At 39.0% G+C, this 25,932-nt stretch overlaps 3 protein-coding genes across 5 annotated transcripts; 1 reads left to right on the top strand and 2 right to left on the bottom strand.

Annotated features, from left to right (window-relative positions):
• Positions 1-1,145: 1,145 nt before the first annotated feature.
• On the top strand, positions 1,146-8,731 carry acsbg1 (acyl-CoA synthetase bubblegum family member 1). Of its 2 annotated transcripts, none has more exons than XM_072670814.1 (14): positions 1,146-1,222; positions 2,549-2,616; positions 3,187-3,431; positions 3,582-3,670; positions 3,781-3,901; positions 4,664-4,744; positions 4,833-4,982; positions 5,738-5,914; positions 6,004-6,182; positions 6,281-6,514; positions 6,596-6,813; positions 7,296-7,435; positions 7,555-7,801; positions 7,877-8,731. In XM_072670814.1, the coding sequence occupies exons 1-14, from the start codon at positions 1,146-1,148 to the stop codon at positions 7,960-7,962; spliced, it is 2,112 nt and encodes a 703-aa protein (XP_072526915.1). In that variant the 3' UTR covers positions 7,963-8,731. The 2 variants fall into 2 exon arrangements, with proteins under 2 accessions (XP_072526915.1, XP_072526916.1); XM_072670815.1 differs by having other exon boundaries at positions 1,183-1,222; positions 3,190-3,431.
• Positions 8,472-19,166, bottom strand: idh3a (isocitrate dehydrogenase (NAD(+)) 3 catalytic subunit alpha). 2 transcript variants are annotated; one of them, XM_072670816.1, is made up of 12 exons: positions 19,058-19,140; positions 17,206-17,265; positions 15,182-15,241; positions 14,536-14,619; positions 14,185-14,299; positions 13,888-14,075; positions 10,904-11,037; positions 10,030-10,132; positions 9,656-9,720; positions 9,442-9,526; positions 9,125-9,277; positions 8,472-8,986 (listed from the first exon to the last, which is right to left on the bottom strand). In XM_072670816.1, the coding sequence occupies exons 1-12, from the start codon at positions 19,082-19,084 to the stop codon at positions 8,903-8,905; spliced, it is 1,158 nt and encodes a 385-aa protein (XP_072526917.1). In that variant the 5' UTR covers positions 19,085-19,140; the 3' UTR covers positions 8,472-8,902. The 2 variants fall into 2 exon arrangements, with proteins under 2 accessions (XP_072526917.1, XP_072526918.1); XM_072670817.1 differs by lacking the exon at positions 17,206-17,265 and having other exon boundaries at positions 19,058-19,166.
• A 1,049-nt stretch (positions 19,167-20,215) lies between these two features.
• On the bottom strand, positions 20,216-25,236 carry lrrc61 (leucine rich repeat containing 61). The gene is made up of 9 exons (XM_072670823.1): positions 24,780-25,236; positions 22,646-22,741; positions 22,405-22,551; positions 22,232-22,292; positions 22,040-22,125; positions 21,879-21,944; positions 21,706-21,774; positions 21,442-21,564; positions 20,216-21,320 (listed from the first exon to the last, which is right to left on the bottom strand). The coding sequence occupies exons 1-9, from the start codon at positions 24,805-24,807 to the stop codon at positions 21,214-21,216; spliced, it is 783 nt and encodes a 260-aa protein (XP_072526924.1). The 5' UTR covers positions 24,808-25,236; the 3' UTR covers positions 20,216-21,213.
• Positions 25,237-25,932: the final 696 nt, after the last annotated feature.

Genomic DNA, 25,932 nt, shown 5'->3' with positions numbered 1-25,932 from the left:
TATACCACCATCATGGACCAACATGGAGCATAGAAGCAATCTTAATGTTACTAAGTGACCACTGTCTACTGTTTATGAATGTCATTGCTTATTGCTTATTATTATTTAGGATAAAAATAATTAAACTTTAGTGTGTTTTATCATTTCGACTTCAATTATGTTTTGTCAGTATTTTATAAAATTGCCATTTGAGGTTGAGGTGGTTTTACTATGGTTAAGAAAAAGTCACAGAAAAAAACATGTCCTGTTTTATAGGTTTTGTGCTCTGCTCTCATATGTCTTGAACGCTGAAAAACTTAATGTGCTAATTTTAACCAGAAACATCATAAAGGGAGGAGAGAGTTTGCTCACTGAAAAAACAATTGGATAACTCTCAAAAGTCCCACCCTTCAATAAAAAGAGCCAATTGTCTATTTCGATAAGACATACGTTTGGAAAAGGATGCCTTGTTAATGAGAAATGTGCTTGGGAAAGTAGTAAGGATATCTTTTTAAAAGTTACTTTAATTATTTTTAATTATTTTTGTCATATTTTACCAGCAATTTCAAAAATGATTTTTTTAATGTTAGCATGGTCATCAGGTTTTTTTTGGGGGGTTTTTTGGTCTGGTATGACCTGAATTAACTGTCTGGAGGCATTTCTTAGTGGAGCACTGAGTGGACAGACTTCTTTTAGGACTTTGTTCTATCTTCCAAGTTAAACACATCCAAAACACCCACCAATCAGCATCAGAGCAGACCTTCCGAAGATATCTGGCCAATCAACAGTCAAAGGACACTGTAACATGCCTGCAGCCTGGCCATAGCTTACAGAAGTAGCCAAAGGGTCATTGACATGCACAATGCGATCTCACTGAAAACACACTGACCTTAAACAAACTACAAATCAAACAACAAACATTACATTTTCGCAGTAAAAGTTAATGAAGCAGTTCCTACAATAATGCCTCAGAATCTGAGCGTGTGATTTTTAGGTAAAATGAGTGTCAGTGCTGTGAAGTCTTTTTCTCTCTGCAGACTGGAAGACTGTGACTGTGTTTACTGGTGCCAGTGCTCTCTCAGGAAGGGGAGGGGGTCATCTTCTCCTTATTATGCCATGAACTGCAAGGTGTCTGAGTTGTAGCACATGCCAGCACAACAGTCAGCATGAGCAGCGGTGCAATGTCTCAGAAAATGACTTGTGACAAAAGTCAGGATAGGCATGAAGAAAAAGTTCAATCAAGGTATGTAGATTTACCATGGAATTTTTCACCTATAAAAACAATGCATCACATTGGTGCAGTATTAATGAAACTGTTTTAAACATTGCCTGCTGGAGTGATCATACCAATTAAGACATGTTAAGGTATGCTCTGTAATAGCATGATGAATGCATGGATTTGTGCATGAAAATAACAGTACAAAGACTAAGAAGATCAATGTATATTTAGAAACTTAAATGTTGATTGTGATTTCATAAATTGTTCTTTAAATGTTGTTGAGAGAATAGTTTCCTCTATTTAATTAATTGTTCTCTCAGTTCAGCTAAATAGTCCCTTCTGAGGGAATGGATAGTTAAACTGAAGGAACAAATTGTTAAACTGAGGAAAGGGATTCTAAACTGAGGGAACGATCTATTAAATTGAGAGGAATGATTTATTAATCTGGGTATCTAATATCAGTTAATCTGGGTGAACAGTTCATTCATTTTAGTGAATGGATTGTTAAACTGAGGAAACAGTTTATTAAATTGAGGAATCTGATTGTTAATCTGAGGAAACAATTTATTAAATTGAGTGAATGGATTGTTAAACTGAGGGAACAATTTATTAAATTGAGGAAACTGTTAATCTGAGGAAACAATTTATTAAATTGAGTATATGGATTGTTAAACTGAGGGAACAATTTATTAAATTGAGGAAAGTGATTGTTAATCTGAGGAAACAAATTATTTCATTGTGGAAAACTAATTGTCAAACTGAGGGAATGATTTGTTAAATTGGGGAAAATGTTAATCTCAAAGAATGTTATTTTTCATATTGTCATATTGTCATGAACATGTGCATGCAACGTTAACTAGTTTCACTGAGCTGAATGAATTTACAGATTGATCAAAATGGAAATAATATGGTGCCTTGTTTGAACAGAGCTTATTGGTGTTTCTGACTGTAAAAGAGTAAAAGAAGGTTCAGTGTGTGTCTGTTCATTCTGTAAACTCACTCTGAATCAAAATGAACAGTGGACGAGAAAATTGATGCCAAGTTTAGTCATTGTGCCTAGACCATGTCAAACATTCCTGAAATCTTTTCAGGACGGCGACCAGTTTCAAAGCAGTCTGAAGATTGTTTTGAGGGTTTTGAATAATGAAGCTGAACAGAAAAAAATGGTTGGAGCTAATAATTCTCATGCATACTGTGAACCATTCTATCAAAGCCACAGGGGCTTTGGCACTTGATAGCTAAAGCCTGACATTGTGCGAGTTTACAATGCTGCACTGAAGCCATGTGATTCGCTGGTGCAGCTCTCTGCTGTGCGTGAGAGCTTCAGCTACTGTGTCCCCTCTCTTTCAGCTGTAAGCAATCACCTCCAGGCCATATGACAGACCTAGGAAAAGAAGAAGTTGCAGATAATGGACGACGTGAGTAAATCTGCTTGATATGGAGTGCCACTGTGGCCAAAGTTGTCTATATTCTGCAACTTTTCAATGGAAAAAATGTATGGACTTACAAAGCTTTGGACTAGATTAGACTTGAGGAGTTTGTCCGATTTGAGGAGGTTGGCTGTAATTTAATGTAAACTATAACATTTTTAGCAAAATGTGGTCTACAATCAAACAACCTGGCCAGTGCTAAAACATCTACCCTGAAAGAGTGACTAAAGGATCTGGTACAGTTGAGCTAGCTCTTGTTAGTTAGCTAAATGAAACTGTGTTAGCTTTCCAAATTGCTTTGCTAAGGTCCAGTAGGTGCCAATAGGTGTCTCTAAGGTCAACTGTCATTTATAGCATCAATCTTAATATATTGTGTATTGTATCTTTGTATTTGGCAAGATGTCTCGATAGTTGCAACCAAAAGTCAAGAACGTTATGTGGAATCGACTCTTGGAATCAACTCCATCACTTGGAGTTAGAGTTGACTCCAAAATGTTCTATTCACAAGATCAAAATAACACGATGCATTTGGTAGTCATGGTGTCCAACTCTTCCCAGCAGAGAAAAAGTGTGTTGAAGAGGTTCAGTCTCTTTGGACCACAGAAGCAAGTGGCTCAGTGAAACTCCGAATAGATGAACTCTGTCCACAGGAGCCCATCACAGTGCATCAGATGTTCATTAATTGTGTTCAGAAATATGGACATTTACCTGCTTTAGCATCCAAGAGAAAAGAGAAATGGGAAAAGATCACATTCTCTGAGTACTACCGTTGCTGTCGGATGGCCGCCAAGAGCTTTTTGAAGGTGCTTCCAATGATGAAGAAAATCTTTAAAATATGTTATTTCATTGTAAATCAACTAAAAGCAATGAGTGCATGTTTATGTCCATGTTTGTGATGATTGTGAGGTTTTCTGAGAATCCGTAAAAGGATGTTTATTTCATGGTGTCTTTAGTTGGGCTTAGAACGTTTCCACAGTGTGGCCATTTTGGGATTCAATTCCGAAGAGTGGTTCTTCTCTGCTGTAGGAGCTGTCTTTGCAGGGTGAGAGACTCAAATATTTCTAGATAAAAGAAGGGCTTAAGTTGAATTTGTATTCTGTTGTATGTTATAACTGTTCAATGACTTTTATTTCTGTTTTGTAATTTTACCAGGGGGTTATCAACAGGAATCTATACAACAAACTCACCTGAGGCCTGTCATCATGTAGCTAAAGACTCAAGAGCAAATATAATCGTCATAGAAAACCAAAAGCAGTTGGACAAAATTTTACTGGTAACAAGGTTTTTAATGCCCTTTTCTCGTTTTCAGAACATACAGTCATATCAGAATATTATGACCACCCCTGTTTCGGAGTAAACATCATCTATTATATGACCTCCATATACCATATAGGAGCTCTTTGTAGGTCTATAATAACAGTTGGTAGTCCTGTAATCTGTTGCTCTGCATACTTTCACCCTGTTCTTAAATGGTCGGGACCACAGAGGACCAACACAGAGCAGGTATTATTCAGGTGACGAGTCATTCTCAGCACTGCAGTGACACGGTGACATGCGGTGGTGCTGTGTTCGTGTGTGCTGAGCTGGTACGAGAGGATCAGACACAGCAGTGCTGCTGGAGTTTTTAAACACTCCTACCCTAGTTGGTCTACCTTGTAGATCTGAAGTCAGAGATATAAGCTTATCTGTGTGTTGGTCATCCTCTAGTCCTTCATCAGTGGTCACAGGAAGCTGCCCACAGGACACTGTAGGCTGGCTATTTCTGGTTGTTGTTATTACTGGACTGTTCTCAGTCCAGCAGTGACAATGAGGTTTTTTATAACTGCAGCAGTCCTCTGTGTTTGTCACTTGCACACTAACACACCACCACCATGTTAGTTTCACTGCAGTGCAGAGAATGACCCACCACACAAATAATAATCTGCTCTGCGGTGGTCATTAGTGTGGGGTCCTGACCAATGAGGAACAGGGTGAAAGGAGTCTACGTGGACTACAGTCCAGAGTCTGACTGTGTATATGCATTCTCTAATCACAGATAAAGGATAATCTTCCACATTTGAAAGCTATTGTCCAGTATTCTGGATCCTTGAAGAAGAAACTGCCCAATCTCTATTCAGTGAGTCAAATGGTATCTGTACATGTACTGTAAATGTGCTGACTGTCTGGTGAGCATCCTGAAATGTGACTATGACTGTTTTTAACAGTGGGAGGAGTTCATGCGTCTTGGTCTGGACATTCCTGACAAAACACTCGATGACATCATCAGCAGCCAAAAAGCAAACCAATGCTGTGTGCTGATCTACACATCTGGAACAACTGGCGCACCGAAAGGGGTTATGCTCAGCCATGATAATGTATGTGTACCATGGGGCTTATGGATGCTCTACTCAGGAAGAGTGGTATTACATGTGCTTTGGGTTTTCTATGCATATAAACAGATCAGCCATAACATTAAAACCACCTACAGGTGAAGTGAATAACATTAAGTATCTTACAATGGCATCTATCAAGAGGTGGAAGATTTTAGGCACAAAGTCTGCTCTTGAAGTTGAAGTATTGGAAACAGGAAAAAATTTGTTGGCTGGACGACTGGGTTGAAGCATCTCCGAAGCAGCAGGTCTTGTGGGTTGTTCCTATTGTATAACCACACTTTGGGTGAAAGACCACGCCCTTAACTCTCTACCTCAGCCCTTATATATTCCCTCTATTTCTTACAGCCTTTCAGGGCATGGCCAATGCTAGCAAAGTAATGGTTAGTACATATCTTAGGTTTTCCAAGGGTGGACAGCCAGTAAACCGGAAACAAGGTCATGGACACCTAAGACTCATTGGTTCGATTAATTGAGTGCTTCTAACATCTTTACCACTTCAGAGGTCTTGTGGGGTCTCTGTCTCAATGGGTCAGAGTGGTGTTGGTGGCAAGAAAGGGAGATACACAAGATTAGACAGTTGCTTTTAATGGAAAATCATCCGCAAGGCCTCATGAAGACACACAGTACATAAACCTAGAATACTTTCTTAAATAAGCACACATTTGAGCATTAGATATCCAGTGTTCTCTCGCCTATTCATGTTCCTGTGGATAAAAAAGGCATTTGTATTTTGGTAGATCACGTGGACGGCTCGTCATGCAAGCAGGGCTGGAGACATGCAACCTGCTGAAATAAAACAGGAGACCATAGTGAGCTACCTACCACTCAGCCATATTGCTGCTCAAATCTATGATCTGTGGACAGGGATCCAGTGGGGGGAGCTGGTCTACTTTGCCCAGCCTGATGCTTTGAAGGTACATGAGAGAGAATGTGCTTGTGTTTTGAAAGGAGACTGACTAATAAAGAGCCTTTGTTATTTTTGAATGGGGTCATTCTATTCCAGGGGACCTTGGTGAACACTCTGAGAGAGGCTACACCTTCATCCCATATGGGAGTTCCCCGTGTTTGGGAAAAAATGATGGAGAAGATAAAACTGGAAGTCTCACGCTGTGCGTACTTGAAAAAGAAACTGGTGACTTGGGCCATGTCTGTTAGTTTGGAGGCTAATCTGAAATACTCAAAGTAAGATGATTACATAACATGATTCCACCAAATCCAATTAGTTACTCTTATTTATAATCATAACTGATTGGGTTTCTGTATCTGTGTTTTTGGAAAAGGGACGAAGAGAAGCCCTTTTTATTCAACCTAGCAAACTCCCTGGTCCTGGAGAAGCTCCGTGCTGAGCTGGGCTTCTCTGGCTGTCAGAAGTTCTTCTCTGGGGCAGCTCCCATTGGAAGCGATACATTCGAGTTCTTTCTTGGCCTCAATATACATTTATATGAGGCCTATGGCATGAGCGAGAGCTCTGGACCTCACTTTATGTCTGGTCCATACACTTACAGAATGGAGAGGTAGGTGTCTCAATTGGTCAATTACAGATGTAGAAATGTGTTGTAGGAAGCACTAATTTACTGTGAACGCTTAACTTCCAGTTGTGGCAAAGTGGTTCCGGGCTGCAGATGTAAGATAGCCAATGTAGATGCTGATGGCAGTGGTGAGGTGTGCCTCTGGGGCCGCGATGTCTTCATGGGTTATCTCAACATGAAAGATAAAACAGTGGAAGCATTTGATGAGGAGGGCTGGCTATGTTCTGGAGACCTGGGCAAAACAGATGAGGATGGCTTCCTTTATATCACAGGAAGGATCAAGGGTAAAAAGAAACGGTCTAAGGTTTAATTAAAGCAGCAGTATGTAGAATTGAATATCTTCAAATAAAATCATTGTAATGCTCCACTGACTTACTATTAGGGAGAGCAGCGCCGCTATCATCATATTGGCATGCCAGAGATTGCACTGTGCAATGTAACTCTGGCAGACCAGGCAAAAAATTATTTGGGGAAAACATTTGTCATATGTGTAAAATCATGCAAGATTACTCTTATCGCCTCAGTCCACATGCTTCTTTCACCTTCTATATCTTTCAGCTTGTCCAGACATGTATGTAAAAATGCGTTCTTTAGAAGTCCCTCTTACCACCTGTAGGGGGAGCCTAGGAGCAAGAAACAGCAATTCTTGCATAATGCTGCTTTAAGTGCATAAAATCATAATAATAGTCCTTTTTATTTTAGTTTAGCAACCATGTATGTCACATATTCTAAATGTAAATGAAGACAACTGCATGTTTCTATTTAGAGTTAATAATTACTGCTGGTGGAGAGAATGTCCCTCCAGTTCCCATAGAGGATGCTGTGAAAAGGGAGCTGCCCTTTATCAGCAATGCAATGCTGATCGGTGACAAGAGGAAGTTTCTGTCCATGCTGCTCACCATAAAGGTAATCCTGCAATAAGATGTCTGCAATGTCCAAACCAGACATTTCTGGCTCCACTTAAAATACACTAAATGTTTATAGTGTCATATACTAAACTCGTTGCTTTTGTCCCATCTTATCAGTGTGTCATCAATGTTGAAACCATGGAGCCCACTGATGACCTCAGCCCAGAGGCTGTGAAATTCTGTCAGCAGCTTGGCAGTCAGGCAACTAAAGTTTCAGATATAACTGGAGGAAAAGACAAGTTGCTGAACCAGGCTATTCAGGATGGCATTGCTCGAGTCAACTCTAAGGCCACCTCCAACGCTCAGCGCATTCAAAAATGGATCGTCTTGGGGAAAGACTTTTCAGTCTCTGGAGGAGAGCTTGGTGAGTAGTCTTTAAACTGGGACAGTTAATTTGCCTGTTTAGTAATAGTACTGATTGTTAATGTCACTTTTCTAGGTCCAACAATGAAATTACGACGAGCAGCTGTCCTAAAGATGTACCACAATGAAGTAGAAACTTTCTACAGGGAACTGAAAAAATAATCTCAGCTTACTACAAACTGGATGCAAAAGGTCAAAACACAAAAATATCTAGCAATTTAAAGTGTACAATGTTCAGGGCTATCTATTTTGGAAAGTCAGAAATGTGTTGAGATGAGCTATCGTTATGTGGAGTGTTCGTTATAGTCAACAGGTCTAAATTTTGTCTGTCCATACCTGTACAAAGTATCAAGGAAATTGGTTATTAAGGTTCATTTGATGGTATATGCCATTTGTAACTGCAGTCACATTTGACACAGGTCATCCTCCTGTGTCACTGGAAACATTGCATTGTACTGCACAGCCTGGATCCTTATGATCCTTATTAGGAATGCGTATTCAAAATGTTGTCACATCTGAGTACGAACAGTAAATTCTGCTTTGGAGGCTTGGTTGCTAGGCTTAGTGGGTGATCCGCAAGTCCTTCCATGTGCCGAAATCATTATCTAATATGACTGGCTTAATATGCCACATTCAGCAGTCTTTATAGTAAAAGACAACAAATAGTTACATTTAAAATATCAGGATCTTTAATGTATGTCACCTTTTCAATTGAACAGGATTGTGCCTGCTATTATCTGAATGAAGTGGTAGAGTTATCTTAAAATATGTTGAACCAGAAAATACTTCCAGTCAATAAATAAAGGACGTCTTAGGTTATACAATTGTTTTTTGACAGAAACAGAACAATCTCACATGAATACCACAGGACAAGATTTTAGACGTTTTGCCGTTTTTTTTTTTTTTTTAGATGAAGAGTAAAAATAAACATTCGAGAAGTCAACACTTTGAGTTATCTTGTTTTCAGAGATACACATATTTATAGCATAATTGTGCGCAGATATTAGAATGGTTTGAAGTTAATTAATCCTTTTTTTTGTGTCTTCTGGGCCAGAACCCGAACACAGATAAACGTTGACGTGCTATGCTGAAGTGCTACGCCTCAGTCCATGTCCTGTACTCTTCGGCAGATCTCAGCTGTAAATTCTGAACACTTGGAATTTCCACCAAGGTCTTTGGTTAAAACCTGGAATAAAGAAGCACAACACAGACGTGAAGAAGCAGGAAAGCACAAAAATGTTCTATTCAGGAATCATGCCGGGCTAACTGATAACTAACTGATAATTCATAATCATCATCTCAGTCAGACGATAATGCACCATACCTTCTTGTCTCTGATGGTGTCGAAGCAGGCCATCTCAATCTTCTTAGCGTGTCCATGCAGTCCCATGTGCCGGAGCATCATGACAGCACTCAACAGCAGGGCGGTGGGGTTGGCCAGGTCTTTGCCGGCAATGTCTGGTGCAGTGCCGTGTACCTGTAGAAGAGACAATAAGCATTAGTTCATTAAAATTATACAACTGGGCATAATGATAGAATATATCGCAGAAAGATGTGAACAGACATTTCCATTAGCAGCATGTGATAAGTAGTTATTCATAGAGAAGGGGAGGGGGATAAAAAGAAAAAACATTTGCATACCGATTCAAATATGGCAACACCATTTGCTCCAATGTTACCACTAGGAGTCACTCCAAGACCGCCGATTAGCCCAGCACAAAGATCACTGCAACAGAAGTATCCAGTGTCACAATAGTAGTAGGGTTGCCAGTAATTACGGACCTCTACATTTCAGCACACAAGGAATGCTGCAATTAGTTAGATTGACTGAGTTTTAAATCATAGATGTACTCACCTCAAAATATCACCATAAAGGTTGGGCATGACGAGTACATCAAACTGAGTGGGATCCTGCACCATCTGAATAAGCAAATACACATCAGCCAATGACTACACGAAACCAGTCCATCCAACACAAGCAAATCATCAAATGTAGGAAAGCAAAAATGTTAATCTCTCGCACGCACACGCACACACACACACACACACACACACACACACACACACACCCCTTTCAAAACAAATGAATGGCCACTAGACACTTACACAGTGGGAACTTTAAATAATGAAAGAATGTCCTTATTCTAATCATCCATATGTTTGAGTTATAGTAGCAATGTTAATCATTACTACTGAGAGTTCATTATCAAGTTAAATAAATATACATACATTCAGGCACACTGTATCCAGGTACATTTCAGTGAATTTGACATCTTTGTAATTCTCCGCCACCTCTCTGCATTTCCTCAGGAACAGGCCATCTGACATCCGCCTATTTGACACACAACACAATGAATGTGAATGAATATAAATGCAAGACAAAGGCTTTACTAAAAACTACCAGATGGTAAATTAGGAATAGTGAAGAACAAAGTGCATTTAGAATCTATACTACACTATGTGTCCAAATGTTTCTGGGCACCCATTTTAGTAAATGTTCAGCTATTTTGAATTGCACCTATTGCTGACAAAGATGTACAAACACACACACACACAGCTTGTCTAGTCCCTGAAGAGAAGTAATGGTAAGAGAATAAGACACTGGAGCAGCTTAACATGAACCTATTGGCACCATGCCGATTGCCAGGCAAGGACTAGAAGGGGTATCACACGCCCAGCATTAAACTGTGGAGAAGTTAAACCGTGTTCTCTGGAATGATGGTGCTTCATGCAATATTTTTGGGAATCACTCAACATCTGACCTCGCTAAAGATCTTGTTGCTAAATGCAATCAAATTCTTACAGCAAGGCTCCAAAATCTAGTAGAAAGCATTCCCTAGACACTAGAGACAGTTACTCCAACAACCGCAGGATAAACACTTAATAGTCTTTATTTTAGAAGAAACAATAAATGAGCAGATGTCCTAATACTTTTGTCTATAGTGTAGTTGTGTAGATTCCTGCAGCCTAAGCAAATTACATAAGCATCAAAATTGCATATTACGTTTTAATTATTACTGTGAGTAATTTAGTAGCAAATCCATTACTATGCTTTCTTCTCAGATTATATAAGATAGTGCTAAACAGTTAACCTGGGACTCACATGATGTTGGCCTTGTGAACAGCTGTCACGCTGTTTCTTTGGTTATTCCTGGCATACTCAAAGGCATACTCTGCAATGCGATGGCTGGCCTCCTCTGTGATCAGCTTGATACTCTGCACAACTCCATCAACAATCTGGGACAGAAGAGAAGAACATCATAAAGGACAACTACAGAGATGACTACTTACATAATAGTCAGCAAAATCTGTTTCTAGACAGTGCACTGTTTATCAAAAGCAGCACATGTACTGGAAGGAAGAGACAAGAGCTGCTTCACTTTGGCTGGGTGAAAATGAGGATTTTGCTTTAGCACACCGAGTTTCATACAGGCCAGCCAGTGTGCAGCTCTATGCACAAGCACACACTCTGCTTAATACGAACAGACAAGAGGAGAGGTGAGGTGACGACCAGAGGAACTTTTACATAAGACTTGACTTGACATACAATGGAGAGGGGCCAGAATACATCTAATCTAAAGCTGGTGTTTCACACCTACCTAGAGAAAAACAGCATTGATAAACAAGGTGTGTGTGCCCACTGAAATCCTGCTAGCACTGTGTGGACAATTGGCAAGAGAACATTAGACAGATTGAACAAGTGGAAAGGTTAGTGGGACAAGACCTAAACCTTTGATAAGAAGAGGTTACTACAGAGGGGCTGGTTGCTATACAGAGGATCGACTGAACCATGCAACAGCATTGTGTTGTACTCAAGTGCCCATGCAAGGAGAAGTTTGGAAGAGCTGGTTCTCCAATGGAGGAAAAAGAAAGGCTGCACTACTTTTACCAAGGGTAGTCACGAACATGTAAAGAAAGACTACATATGTACACATACTAAGTGCTGTGCTGCAAAAGAAGAATAATTTAGTTAGAAGAACACAGGCTTGGTTCAGGTCCACCAGCAGCTCACCTGATGTACTTTAATGAAGGATCAATTTTATGTAGCAGACACTTGTTGCGAAAAAACAAACAAACAAAAAAACAACAACTGGGATTGCTTGAGGAGTGGGGGGTTTGGAAACGGTAAAGCTTACACAGCCACACAAATGTCAATTGAAATGTATAGGTATATTTGTATTTATAGCAATACCGCACATTGTGCTTACCGCACATTAAAACAGCATTAAATGCCATAAATAAATTCAGTGGGATTTTTTTGTTTGTTTTAGATCATTATTTTTTAGATCATTTGAAAGTTTATTTTGGTAGGTGACAAAGGATAAAATTTGTGCAATGCTAGACAAAACAAAACAAAAAACTAGTATTAATGTAGCTGGAGCTAAACAACCTCTCCCATTGGTTGGGATTTCACAATGAAATAAGAGGTAAAAGCCTTGATTAACATAATTAGAAGCCAAGAGTAAAACAAATCTGCTCTGATGTACAACCAGTGTAACCGGTTTCATCTGGAAAAATTTAAGTCTGGGAGTTCTGGAGGTTCTACATATGCCACTGACCATAAATTCGGTAACTAAATGCTAGAAATAGAAAACACTGGACAGACCAAGAAAGTAAATACAGGATGAAGGACAAGTAATGCAATGGCAGAGATGGCATTTGTTCATATATGTGGTTATTATCTGGGTAATAGATCAGGTCTGATCACATTCTCACCACAAACCGCTCCAGAGTTCCGAGCGTGGTTACTATACTCACACCAAATTAAGTGCACCAAGGGCAAAAATAAGTCAGAATTAATCAGAGGTGTGAGAACACCAATACACTGCAACACAAATGCAGCCAAGGTCAGATTGCAAGCTTCAAAACAAGTTTTGAATGTTTTCATTTTATCAAGGACGTCCAAAGATGTTTAAATTAGTTTAAAGTTTAGATTATCCAACACAAACTTGGGCTGAGTTGTGGCCCAGATTTCCCTCCACTTTCCTCTGGCCCTGTCGGGTCTGTTTATTTAAAAAAAAAAAAAAAAAAAAAACGCCTACATTTTGTAACGCTATCTTTGTGTTGTATATAACGCTATGGTGCAATAATCACAATACAGCAAAGAAATAAATCACACTGTGATCACGCAGCGCCAGCTAGCGCAGTGGCACACGTGAGCTCCTCCACTTGCCCTTCTTACACTTGACCTGCAGTGCTCTGTGCAGCCAGCAGGAAGGGTCCAGCGTCAACCTGTCCAGGAACACTTCAACCTGCTAAACTTTGCAAACCTTGCTCGTTTGTAATTTAATAAATTTGTTATCTTATGTTGTTTCCTAAACGCAAACGTAATGTGTGCAATAGGGTTGTCCATTTGCAGAAACCTTTTTCAGTTTCTTTATTATTTAAAGAATATTTGATGTTATTCAATGTTTATTTTGCATGAAAATTATGTTATTGTGATTGGCCTGTTGCGGTTTAGTAATTGTTGAATGCATAGGCTTATTGCATTTTTGAACTTGGGCTATATACTTAATATAAAAATGTTTCTTTGTACAGAAAGTATTCTCTAATCTTAATCCTTGTTAAATTATATTAGAATAGAGGAAAGTGTTTCAGACATTATTCTTGTAGCCTCTATTTCACTGATGTTTAGGCTTGTGGGTCATTGTTTGCATTGTTTGTGTTTTAATCATTTGAAGTTCCATTCTTAATAAACAGTTTTCTTAAATAATAGACCTCTGCTTCTTCCGTGTTGCTCTGTGTATTAACATCATTTCTTCAGAACATGCATGGGCTCAGGGTAGGGTCGGGCTGGATTTTTTAGGCCCGATCTAAGTTTTAGTTTAAATGCATTATCGACACGCTAACACATGGCATTATTAGCGGCACGCTAACATTCTACTAGAACCCCTTACTAGGCTTAGCAGAAGTTAGCATTATTGTACAGGTGAGATTTTGCATCACTGTTTTGACATTTATGGCCTAAACTGAAGGTCTAGGTCTATTAGGTCACAGCTCACCACTGAATAAACACAAGAATTACTGAGGTTTTATATAAAATTAGAGTCCGTGAGTTTGACCTTTAAAAGCACAGACATTACTTACCACATGTTCAATTCCACTGTATTCTCCCTCAGTGTTTTCTCTGATGGTAACTAGGTCCACATCTGTGTAAGGCGTCTTATAGCCCTCAATGGACACACATGGACGCACATTGGCATACAGATCAAAGGTCTTCCTAAGCAGCAGATTCATAGAGGGATGTCCAGCAGCAATTGGGGTCTTCAGAGGTCCTAATCATTAACAATTAAATTGCAAACAAAAATAGTAAGTATGGCCATATGAAATATAGAAATATAGAAACAAGATGCAAACAGTGCAGGAAAAGGTGAGATGCAGTACCCTTTAATCCTATTTTGCTCTTATCCATTGATTCTTTGGCTTCAGGAGGGATCATCCATTTGCCTCCAGGTCCTTTGATGGCTGTGACATTTCTCTCTTCCCACTGAATGGGAACCTGCAGATGAAAAAAAAGAAAATTGACCACCTGTTGCTAAACGAAGTCTAATTTACTGCAGCACTCACAGAGGAAGTTATTTCTTTATACTGTGCTCTCCTTTAGAAACGATCACATTTAACAGGGGTCTACTGAGAACAATCTTGCTTAACGCACATGTGGTGAAGGAGTTAAACATGACAGAAACCAGTGAAGGGGGGGGGGGGGGGGGCAGCATAAACTAGATCAAATCTTACTTTGGCTGATTCAAAGATCTTTATCACAGCAGAGGAGATCTCTGGACCAATTCCATCTCCTGGAATTATTGTTACCGTTTGCATCTGGAAGGTAAAGCATAGACAAAACGATTATTCAACTTTAATGTTTTCTGTTCTGAAAGCAGCTCAGTCTGTCTGCATACATTAAAGATCTGAGCTGTTGGGCACATGAATGTTTGTGTACACTCTTAATAAAAGTGACAGATTTTATTACGTGAGGGATTACATTATGTAATAATTCTGAATGTCAGTGCCATGTAGAAGGCCTGAAATGTGTAGATGCTTTTAAGGTCAGAAGGAGGAGGAGAAGGAAAAGAGGACTCTTGATAGGAATCTGTAGCCATGACAACACTGTCGAGAACACAGCAAAACCTCCTTTTTGATGCAGTGTGAATCTGAAGCTAATTTTTAATTGATGCACCACAGTGAAACTGTTAATAAAAAAAATAAAAAGACAACACAGATGTGCCAATGCGCACACACACACACACACACACACACACACACACACACACACACACACACACACACACACACTATTGCCAATAGATATGAAGCAATGGCACCATGTCTACAAACATTTGGACATGTAGTGTTATTAACATTTTTAAGTTTATGTACTTACTCCTCTGGAAAATGTTCTAGGCTGTGTTTGGTTTTTCACAGCTCCCATGACACGGGAAACCTGCAGACAGTAACACAGTCAAAAGGGTCAATGCAACACTTATACAGGAGACACAGAAAGCTGTGCAATCCAAACAAGACATCAGCACAGAAGCAAAAGCAAGATGACAAACAGTAATAACTCCAGGTGTGACTTAGACACTTGCACAGTCACATTTTTGTCTCATTAGATCACCACTGAAAATATCAATGCTTTCAAACATCTAAGACTACCGCATGCCTAGGCAAGCCAGTGATTACGTCTACAACTGAGGACACACCTCACTATGTTTTGACAGCCCTACAGCACATTTTTCATGGAACACAGACGTGTATTAAAACAAACACCCTGGCCTCACCCAGCAAAAAGCAGAGGAGACCTAATTCAACTAAAACACAAATGTGTGCAACTATTCACCACTGCATTGCACCACTGACCAGTACTGCTGTTTTCTCACACTCCAACAAAATGTGTGTTGCTTTTACTAATAAATGGTTTAAATGGTTTAAAGCATTAAAGTAAAACAACTTGAATTTTAACTTGAATGTGACAGCCCATTAGTATTCAACAGACAACAGGACTCAAACTACCAAAACCATTCCCTTAGATTGACTGGGCTGAAGGAACATAATGGCTGTGAAGCACATAAACCTGAGGTTTTACACAGTTATGTTTAAGAGGCCCATCAGGAGCCTCTTAAAAATAACCAAGTAAAAAAAAGAAAAAAAAGAACTGACACACCCTGGCATGCATGGGTAAGGCTCAACTGCAGAAAAGAAGGATATCTGAAGATCCCGGCAAACAACCAACAGGAAAGCAGGCCTAGAGCAAAACACAGGACTGAAATGTTCTCCAGTCCAAGTATGAAAGCATGACTCATGCAGCAGTAAAATAGAAACCCCTGGGTGAGTAAACCCAGAGACTGATACCACAGACTGAGATTACAACATTTAAATGTCCTGGTAAACTCCAGGAAAAAAAACAATCACTTCATAGATACAAGATTAATACTTGCAAAGTTATGAGGAGGATGGTTTTAATGATCACACATCAATTTGAAGAACCTTAAATGTATAAAGGCAATAGGCTAATCCATACTCTTCCTAAGGAAATATTTTAAACACTGCCACTGATGATCCACTGTTGATGCGTTAAGAGAATATTTAACTGTGGACAATGAAGTTCATAAAATAGACATTTTAGCATTACAATCCAGCATCAGCTAAACATCTGCTCCTCCAGAATACAGTAAAGCTGTCCTCAAATACCAGTTTAAAATAGAGATGGGAAATGTGACAATATTTAACCACATCATTATCAATTTGATCATCAACATCATGCACAGGGTGATTTTCTCACTTTATACAGTACACTGTGAAATTCAGCTTCATGCTTAAAGAACACTGACCATCTCCACGTTAGTTCAGTTTAAAATGGATGGAGTGCAGCAAATCTTCAAAAAAAAAAAAAAAAAAAAAAAAAATAATAATAAAACAAAAATTGGGATAGCCGTATTGCTCAAATGAATCATCTGAAGACAAAGACTATTTTCACTACCAATATGACACACATTTTGTATCTGTTCTGTGTTGTGTTTATGATGATCTCTGTGTTGCTTTCTGCTCTTTGATGAACAGGCCTCAAGTTCAAACCCAATACCAGACATGAGTGAGTGTCATTCTCTCTTTTTTATCATCTATAATCAACTTTAGCTTATATTATTTGAGTGTTGCCAGAAGTGGAACCAGATAAGATCTTATCTAGCCTTCACGAACGTTCGTTTACAACGAACTCCCAAATCCTTTTAAATTACATGTAACATCGTATTTAAGCGGACAAATCTGCAGCCTGACCATCAAATGCCCACTTTCTGATTTGCCATTCAAAATGGCAAACCTGAAACTTGTTCAACATCAAGCTAACGTGCCAACACTAGCTTGGCAGCCCAAGGTCATTTAACGTATGGCACTAATAAAAGATCTTACTTCTTTGGGTTTTCTCTGGCCACTTATCCACGCACCATATCTCTCGAGCAGCTTAAAAATCTGCAAGAGTAAGTAAGGACGTAGTTGTGGGCAAAAATGAGGACAATTGAAAAATATAGGCACGATCAGAAATGTAAGATCACTGAAAAACTGCATTTCAATAACAACCAGTGTGCAGTAACTGTAAACTATAACAATAACAATGTATGGAAGGCAGTGTGTTATGCCATAATCTCTCTTTTTTTTTTGTTAATCAATTTTGACTCTCATATTACTAAACATAGTATTTAGTAAGTAGTATCAAGGTAGAAAAAGAACATGTAGTGACTTTAACATTAATAATTGATTCCTTCTATTTTAATAAGTTATTCCCTCAATTTAAACAGTTGCCTGAAGGTTGGAGAAGTGGCCTCTGGTTCAGCAAACCCCTGCTCCGCAGGCACCGCAGCTAGGGCAGCCCACCGTTCCGGGCATGTGTACTCATTGTGTCCCCCTAGCGCTTGTGTGTGTGTTCACTGCACAGATGGGTTATAGGTGGAGGTCAAATGGTGATTGAGTGGCAGTGGTAGTCTCTTAATAAATAATTCCCTCAACTTAATAAACTCTTCCCTCAGTTTGAACTAAAGCATCCCCTCTAAACTGAGGAAAATATTAGGTTTATATAATTAATATTATAAATATATATAAATATATATATATATATATATATATATATATATATATATATAAAATGTATGTGTATACATATATTTATTATATATATATAATAAATATATATATATACACACACATACATACATTTTATAAATCTATATATATATATATATATATATATATATATATATATATATATATATATATAAAATGTATGTGTATACATATATTTACTATACATATAATAAATATATATACACACATACATACATTTTATCCTCTCTCTCTCTCTCTCTCTATATATATATATATATATATATATATAGATATATATAAATAATACACATACATACATGTATACACACACACACACACATTATATATATATATATAGATAGATATAGACAGATAGATAGATAGATAGTTTAGGGGCTCTGTCCTAAACAAGGTTAGGTTTGAAAACACTACGTTTATGACAAATATATCGTAGTGATGTTTGTGGCAACGTTACTGTAGCTGTGGTGCTTATTGTCTGCTCTAGGTTGTTTACAGCACTTTTACCCTTTTTTAAGTTGGAAAAACGAAATCGTATCATTTAGCTACCATTAAGTGTTGGATTCAAGTAAATTACCGCAATGCTCCATTTCTGTCACATCACCCACCCTTACAAACGCACCAGCCCAAAGCTCCAGATGAGCTAAAACGCAATTCTACACGATGCAGTTTCAGTTGAAGTGAAAACATACATTATCCAGTAAACCAGCTTATTAATCCAGGAGCTGTGAGGCAATCGCCGGCATGTTCACAAGGCATGCTAGCTAGCTAGCGAGCTACCACTCAGCTAACTAGGCAGGCTAAATATGTAGCTAGACAGCACCTAAAATAAAGAGCAGTAAAAGCATTCAGCAACCCCAAACGTAACCGTTACTTTGTCTCCCTCACCACGCAATTAACGTTAACCGGGCCAGACTTGGTTCAACAACGCTGTGAGTTAAGGATGGCCAGCTCTGTGCCTGGCAGAGGATGAAGGGCACAGGACAGGGAGGGCCGCCAACCACAGCCTGCCCTCGCATCCCAAAAAGTTTGAAACCCTGCCAGATAACACGTCTGTCTCACACTGTCCGGTACAGCACGGTCAAGAGATTTGTGATCCGCACTGGTTTAAACTTCTCACGTGTCTTAGAAAGTCACTCCTTACCGTTGACCTCCATGCGTTACTAGCCATCCTCTCCAGTCGACTTGCTCCAGGCGTCTCAGCTCAGACTACCCAGTACTTTCAACCTTCGCTGTACTGAGCGGAACAGCGTAGGGTTGCCATGTCGTTCATTACTACACCAGTGAGCGCGCACGAAAGCGTCCAGCCCTCACGATTACCACAGTACTTCAACTTAAACTCTCATATCGTATTTACACCGTTTTTACACAATTTACCAGAAAATGAGAAATGAATAAAACCCTAGCAGCTAAAGTCGATTTAGCATCAATAGTAACCATATTAAATCCTAGTAGTTATTTCAGCAGTCGTGCTTAAATGCAGTGTTTTTATATTTTAGCATTGAATGACACAGAATTACCTTAAAAAACCTACTGGATATAAATTATCATATGAACTATTGTGCAGACCTAAATTAATTTGTGTGATAAGTAGCTACCGAGGTAGAATTCTGTCAGTGGTCTCTCTCTCTCTCTCTCTCTCTCTCTCTATATATATATATATAGATATATATATAGATATATATATATACATACAATAGTTGTCAACTTTAAGCAAATATATTAAATAATTTCATTTCTAAATAATTAAAATGCAATTTCAGGCGAAACTAACAGAGTTTTTAAATGTTTAAACCTAGCTAGCTAAATCAATTGTTGTCTTTATTTACAACAGGTAAATGAAGGTGTGCTCGAAAAGAAACAACAACAACAACAACAACAATAATAATAATAATAATAATAATAATAAAAGTGTGCATGTACAGGACATTGAGTATTTTTTTTATATCAATGTCATACAACGGATTTATGCAACTGCCTTTAAAAAGCCATTAAGGAAATTAAGTCATTTGTGCAACAACAAAAAAATAGGGGATGAAATCTTAAAATGCGCAGCGTAGGACATTTTATGTTGTTTTTTTTTTTGTAAAAGATAAAAACAAAAATCTAATGTATATCTTCTATATGTGCGCGTGCATTTATTTTTATCTGATGAATGAGTGCGGATTAGCTCAATTGGAGCTACTCTATTTGACTCGGGAGTGGTTCTCGTCAAACAGGCAACCCGTCAACCTCCAGCGTCCTAGCAAGCAGAAGGGAAGTGCGGACACAGCAGCGTTGCCATTAACTGGCTTGCAAATCTTGCACCCCCTACTGGGCTGGATGTCGCAGTGCAATCGTGGACTATCGCGTATGGATTTCTGCAGCTCAATTTTATTGTTATTTGTTACAGTGAGACTAAAACATAACTTACCAAGTATTATTACAATGACACCAGATCAGTACTTATAAAAAATACATTAGCTAAACATTTTGCTCGCACAAGGTGGTGCCTGCCTGTCTGCTTTTGGAGGAAATCTAACACCAAAACCTGCCAGAAGAGGGCCATCTAAACCTGGCAATGAACCTACTCAGCAAGCTACAGTCAGTTTACTCAGGCTGAAACCAGGAATGGAGGAAAATTGTTGATAAAAGCCAATTACAGAGACAACAGTACAAGTAAGTGTGTACTTTATCCATCTAAATGCAAGTTTACAAAGCATGGGCCACTTCAGCTTCAGGAGTGGTACAAATCTATAAATACAGTTGAAGCAAAAAGTAAAAAAGCAAAACACAATGCAAAAATACACTAAGGTTACAAAAACAATATGCATATCCCTATAATGCATAAGATAAAAAGTCCAAAACACCTCCCAAATCACTGCAATCAACAAGTGCAACATGGGAAAGCTTCAAAGATGGTCAGTCCAGAAAAGCAATAGATGTACTTCACAAACACACTTTGTCCAAATAGCAGCATTGTTTAAAGCAATAACAGCTTGTACAGTTTAGTGTTGCAAGTCTAAAGACTGATTTTGAGCATCCTGAGATGATGCTCCATGAGTCAAAACGAGTCCGGTTTCTAGGAGTTGGATCCTTTCTAGGGTGGAGGATCAGAAAGGACAGAAGTGCAGTTACAGTAACTGAACCCTTGCATACTGCAGGCAACATTGAATTGTTTGGGAGTTCTGGCACTGGTGATGTGTCAAGCATATGGATCTTTAGAAAAACACTCAGAAAGTGCTGTGTTGTAGCAAAGAAGGATTTTTACAAAATGGAAAATAATCAACACTGGTATTCATTGTGACTGAGCAGCTGATTTCAAACAGCGTACTGCTTTGGTTGGTTCTTGAGGCCAATGGTCCTCTCGGTTTGTGAGATTGCATGTGCTGCTCTGCTGTTCAGCAGCCTGCATTCATGAAGGACATCTGTCAAACAACAACAACAACAAGAATTAATCACAGTACTAACTGCCTTTTGTCTGTATTCCTTTAACAAAGGACACTTTTTATTTAAAATCTATTTAAATGAAAATATGAAAAGGATTACCATTAAACTGTTTATAGGCTTCATCAACAATGGCATTATTTGATCTCTTTATCTCCCAGAACCCATCATCTACCCAAGGCTTACAGTCTGGCACTTCTGGAAGTTGACCATTTTTATACATGCCTGCTGAAGACAATAAGATGTTAATACTGAGAAATAAATGGCCAAATCCCTTTTACAAAGCACCTATTTTAACATTAATGTAATAGACAATCCCTAGGTTTAAAATGTAGCATACAAGGCAATGTGCACCTATACAGGCACCTTTTATTGTGTCGTCAATGTCTTTGCATAGTTGGTACAGATCACTTCCACGTCCAACCACCCTTTCCCCTACAGGAACGCATGGAAAGATCATGCTGGTTACATTTTCCTCATTTTCCTGCTGCTATTTTATAAACCAGTGCAAAAACAAACAAAAAAAAAAATGCTCTCACCATCTAACACTTTGATGCTTGGGAACATTTCAAGGAGGAGGTTTCTATATGAGGAGCTCTTGCAGACTAGGAGAAATGAGTGAGTAAAAGTTCAAAACATGAGCTAAAGAAATCAATTTCATAATTCAATTCAAAGCACAACAATGGTATGAAAAACAAACCTGGATTAGTGTAATTGTAGGTGTTGTCCTTCAGCCTAATACTCTCTAATTTTCTTAAAGGCTTCAAAGCATGGAGGTTCTCTGCACTGTAGATATGAGACACACATTTAAACACAAAGGGAAAAAATAAGAGCTGAATCTACAAAGAAAAATGAAATCTAAATGCTGATACATTTGAAGCACAGAAATTACCTGGGTATAAGATTGCCAGCCACATTGAGACTCTGTAGGCTTTCACAGCTACCAATGGCTTCTACAAAAGTACATATTTCAATGTTATAATGCTTAATTTATGACATTACCTCCCTTTGTATATGATCACAGTCTAAGCAACAACAACAGCCCATACCCCACAAATCACTTACCCAAGTTAGAAATCCTGTTAGCTGACAGGTTAAGCACAACAAGGAGTCTGAGTGATGCCAGCGGTGCTAGATTTGTGATATTATTCCCAGAAAGGTCCAATCTTTCCAGGTTTATACATTCTCCGATACATCCAAGATCATATATTCCTAAAAAAGAAAACAGATATGCATAACATATTGCTGCTGTGATACAGGGATGCCAGGCGATGTAATTAACTCAAAATGATGGATGATACCTTACCTAGACTCCTCAGTTTGAGAAATAAAATGGACTCTAAATCAAATTCTCCTGTTCGGGATTTCAGAAGCCCATTGGTGATCCTCGCACACTCCGTTTCTGCAAGACAGCGAAAGCAAAGTAAAAAAAATGACCTGCCTGTTCTCATTCTCACAACCTGGCAACATGCATTTTGGTGACTCATTGTTTGCAGTACCGCTTCAGATCTTCACTTTTCACAAGCTATTTTCTGTTCAGCAAAGACAGCTAAACTCACCACGTTTATGGTTTCTGGGTCCTTTGATATGTCTCTATTAATCCTGGATTGAACTGAACTGCAGCTGACTGCTGTCTGTCATATTTCAATATTATTAAATATTACTTATTAATCATTATTTGGCATGAGAACAGTGCTGGGCACATTTTTTGTGTTTGGTGTCCTCTACGTTGTTACAATGTTGAAATGTAACTCTAAAATTGTGATGTTATCTGACAATATTCTCAGAGGTTGTGACAACCAATGACAACACGTTCAGTCTTTTAGCAAACATACATCCCTCATATACACTATAAGGACAAATGTATTGGGACACCTGCTCATTCACTGTTTATTCCAAAATCAAGAATATTTTAAAATGTATCCTGCTTTTGTTGGAGTAACTGTCTCTTCTGTCCAGGGAAGAAGGCTTCCTACTAGATTTTTTAGAGAACTGCTGTGAGGATTTGATTGCATTTACAAAAACAGCATAAGTGAGGTCAGGATGTTGGATGATCACCTCATCTCCAACTCCTCCCAAAGGTACTAGATGGAGCGCCATCATTGCAGAGAACACAGTTGCACTGCTCCACAGCTCAATGCTGGGGGGCTTTATACCCCTCTAGCCCACAACTGGCATTAGGCATGGTACCAATAGGTCCATGTTTATCTGCTCCAGAGAGTCCTATTCCATTGGCAATGCTTCTCTACAGGAAAAATACAAACTGTGTGTGTGTGCGCATGTGTGTGTAAATGTATTTGCACATCTGTGTCAGCTATGGGTTCATTAACACATTTATTAGAAGGAGTGTCCACAAACATTTGGACATATATTGTACCGATTGCAGTTATGCATTTCTTGTACTGCTCAGACATTTAAGAAACTGAATAAATATATTAAATTAGACTTCAAAAACTTTAAGGCTCTGCTTTCATTTATCATATTTTGGTATTTGCCAAAAAGGATCATCATCTTAAAATCTAATGAAACTACAATTGAAACCAATAATCACTATTTTAAAATGTTATCAACAATGTATTCAGATTGTTCTGAAAAAATAATGGGCCAAATCTTAAATATAAAAATAACATTTGACATTTTGGGTTTAAAATGGGTAATCCACATCTGTACATTTGTAAAGATTATAATTATTGGGTAAATATTGTAATAAGATTTTCAAATGTCCTTAGACTTAAATTAAACCTTATAATAAGCCTTCAAGAGACTTCAATACTGGGGTTGTTACAACGTTGTGACAACCTTTATAAGACCATATGAACAGGACCCTTGTAAGTAGACAACGCTGTGGCAGTGTTGTGTGTTGGCTGGGTGTGTTAACACGTGAATCCCAGTCAAACATTATGCCTAGGATACCTCTCTTAAATTAAACTGGGACATTACTGTAATCAAGCCTAATACAAGCTGACACCATGAGGGGGTACACAGCAAGCTGAGGCGAGCACTGAGCAGCACAAAGGCTGTTGCAGATGATATAATGGGAGCTTCAAGGCACTGTCTGCAGCGTGAGTAAACAACAGTTGGTAAACAACAGTTGGTTTCCGTGGGAAAGCCCGCAGCACAGGCCGTGACATTAAACCAAGCCCACGGAGAGCAACAAGCAGACGAGCACACGCTGAACTCAAGCTGCGATGAAAGCGACGACTCGGAGGAGTAATAGTCGTGTTGTACTGTGAAAAGTACTGCCAAAAATACAGCACTGACCACCTCAAATATCCACAGCAACCTACCCTGCGAGGTGGACATAAGCTGCACAGCGAATAGACAGCTAACAGCTAGCTACTGCCCTCCAACAGTTAACACCTCCGCTAGCGTGTGCAGCAGCAGCGGGGGCACAGTCCCACAACACACCGGTCTGCCAGACCTGTAGCTAAATCACTCACCGTGGTCTTTATCCCTCTTCGATTCCATAGTTAGCCAAATTTACGGGGTCATTCGAAGTACATCAGGATGCTGTCCGTTAAGACCAGCTAAAGGAGCACGTACTGTCATCTGCCACACACACACACACACACACACACACGCACGCACGCACATTCACTGAGTCGGTGCAGCAGCAGTGTGAGCAGGTGCCTTACTGACAATAGCTTAGCTATGGCTTGCTAGCTAGCTAGCTAGCTAACTGCGGGTCGTTCTGGCGAAGTCAGACAGTCTGTTTAACCTCGTTGCGATAAACTGACAATTAACTGCATTCACGTTTTCGATAAAACGGCGTTAAGGGCAGCTACTGCTTTAAGTCCTCGACACCCGGAAGTTGCATTCCTCCATTCTGTTGCTATGTAGCCGCTCTCATTGGTTACGCTGGTGGTCAAGGACAGTCTGCAGATCAACACACGCATACAGAGAGATAGATGCTGAAGTTCTTCATTTTGGCTAAGTTTTAAAGGTTTCCACGAATGCATTTACTCTGTGAGTTGTGTGAAGACGTGGGGAAAATAGTCAGTCATCAAAATAATTAAATGTATTGTTAATTAATTACTTAAATTAATTTTGATGAATTCATTATGATTCGATCAAAAGTAACTAGTGCTAGCTAGCTTTCCAAAAACGATCTGATAAGCTAGCAGTACAAAATTAGCAGGTCAAAAATACTTAAGTACTGAATAACGTCTTAGTATATTATCTAGCTACCTAGCTAGCTAGGCTATGTCGAAAGTCAGAGGTGAGAGCAATATTAAGCCAGAATGTAGCTATTTCACTCAAAAACATCAGACAACTAAGCATAAAACTATAAGCATAAAATACAGACACCCAAGTTTAATGATTGAATTGTAACTACAACTGAGAAAAGTATGAGCTGAGATTAAAGGTCCGTTAAGTATTAAATTCTATGTACTAGCTAGAGCTAACTCGCTAATGCTAGCTAATGTTTCATCAGAAATGAAAGAAACTTCCAAGTTTCAGCTCTAGCATTTCTTGACAGCAGTGATCCAGTCTGCATGGTGGTCTTTGAGGGGTCAGGTACGGAGCGGAACCCTGGTTGTGCTGTAGGTTCCTATCCCGCCCATTGCCCCACTCCCCCAGTCCCCAGTCCTA

This window comes from Salminus brasiliensis, chromosome 2 (genome assembly GCF_030463535.1).
Source record: "Salminus brasiliensis chromosome 2, fSalBra1.hap2, whole genome shotgun sequence".
Lineage (NCBI taxonomy): Eukaryota > Metazoa > Chordata > Actinopteri > Characiformes > Bryconidae > Salminus > Salminus brasiliensis.
Note: the sequence above shows the minus strand (reverse complement) of the source record. Positions and strands in the feature narration are given on the sequence as shown.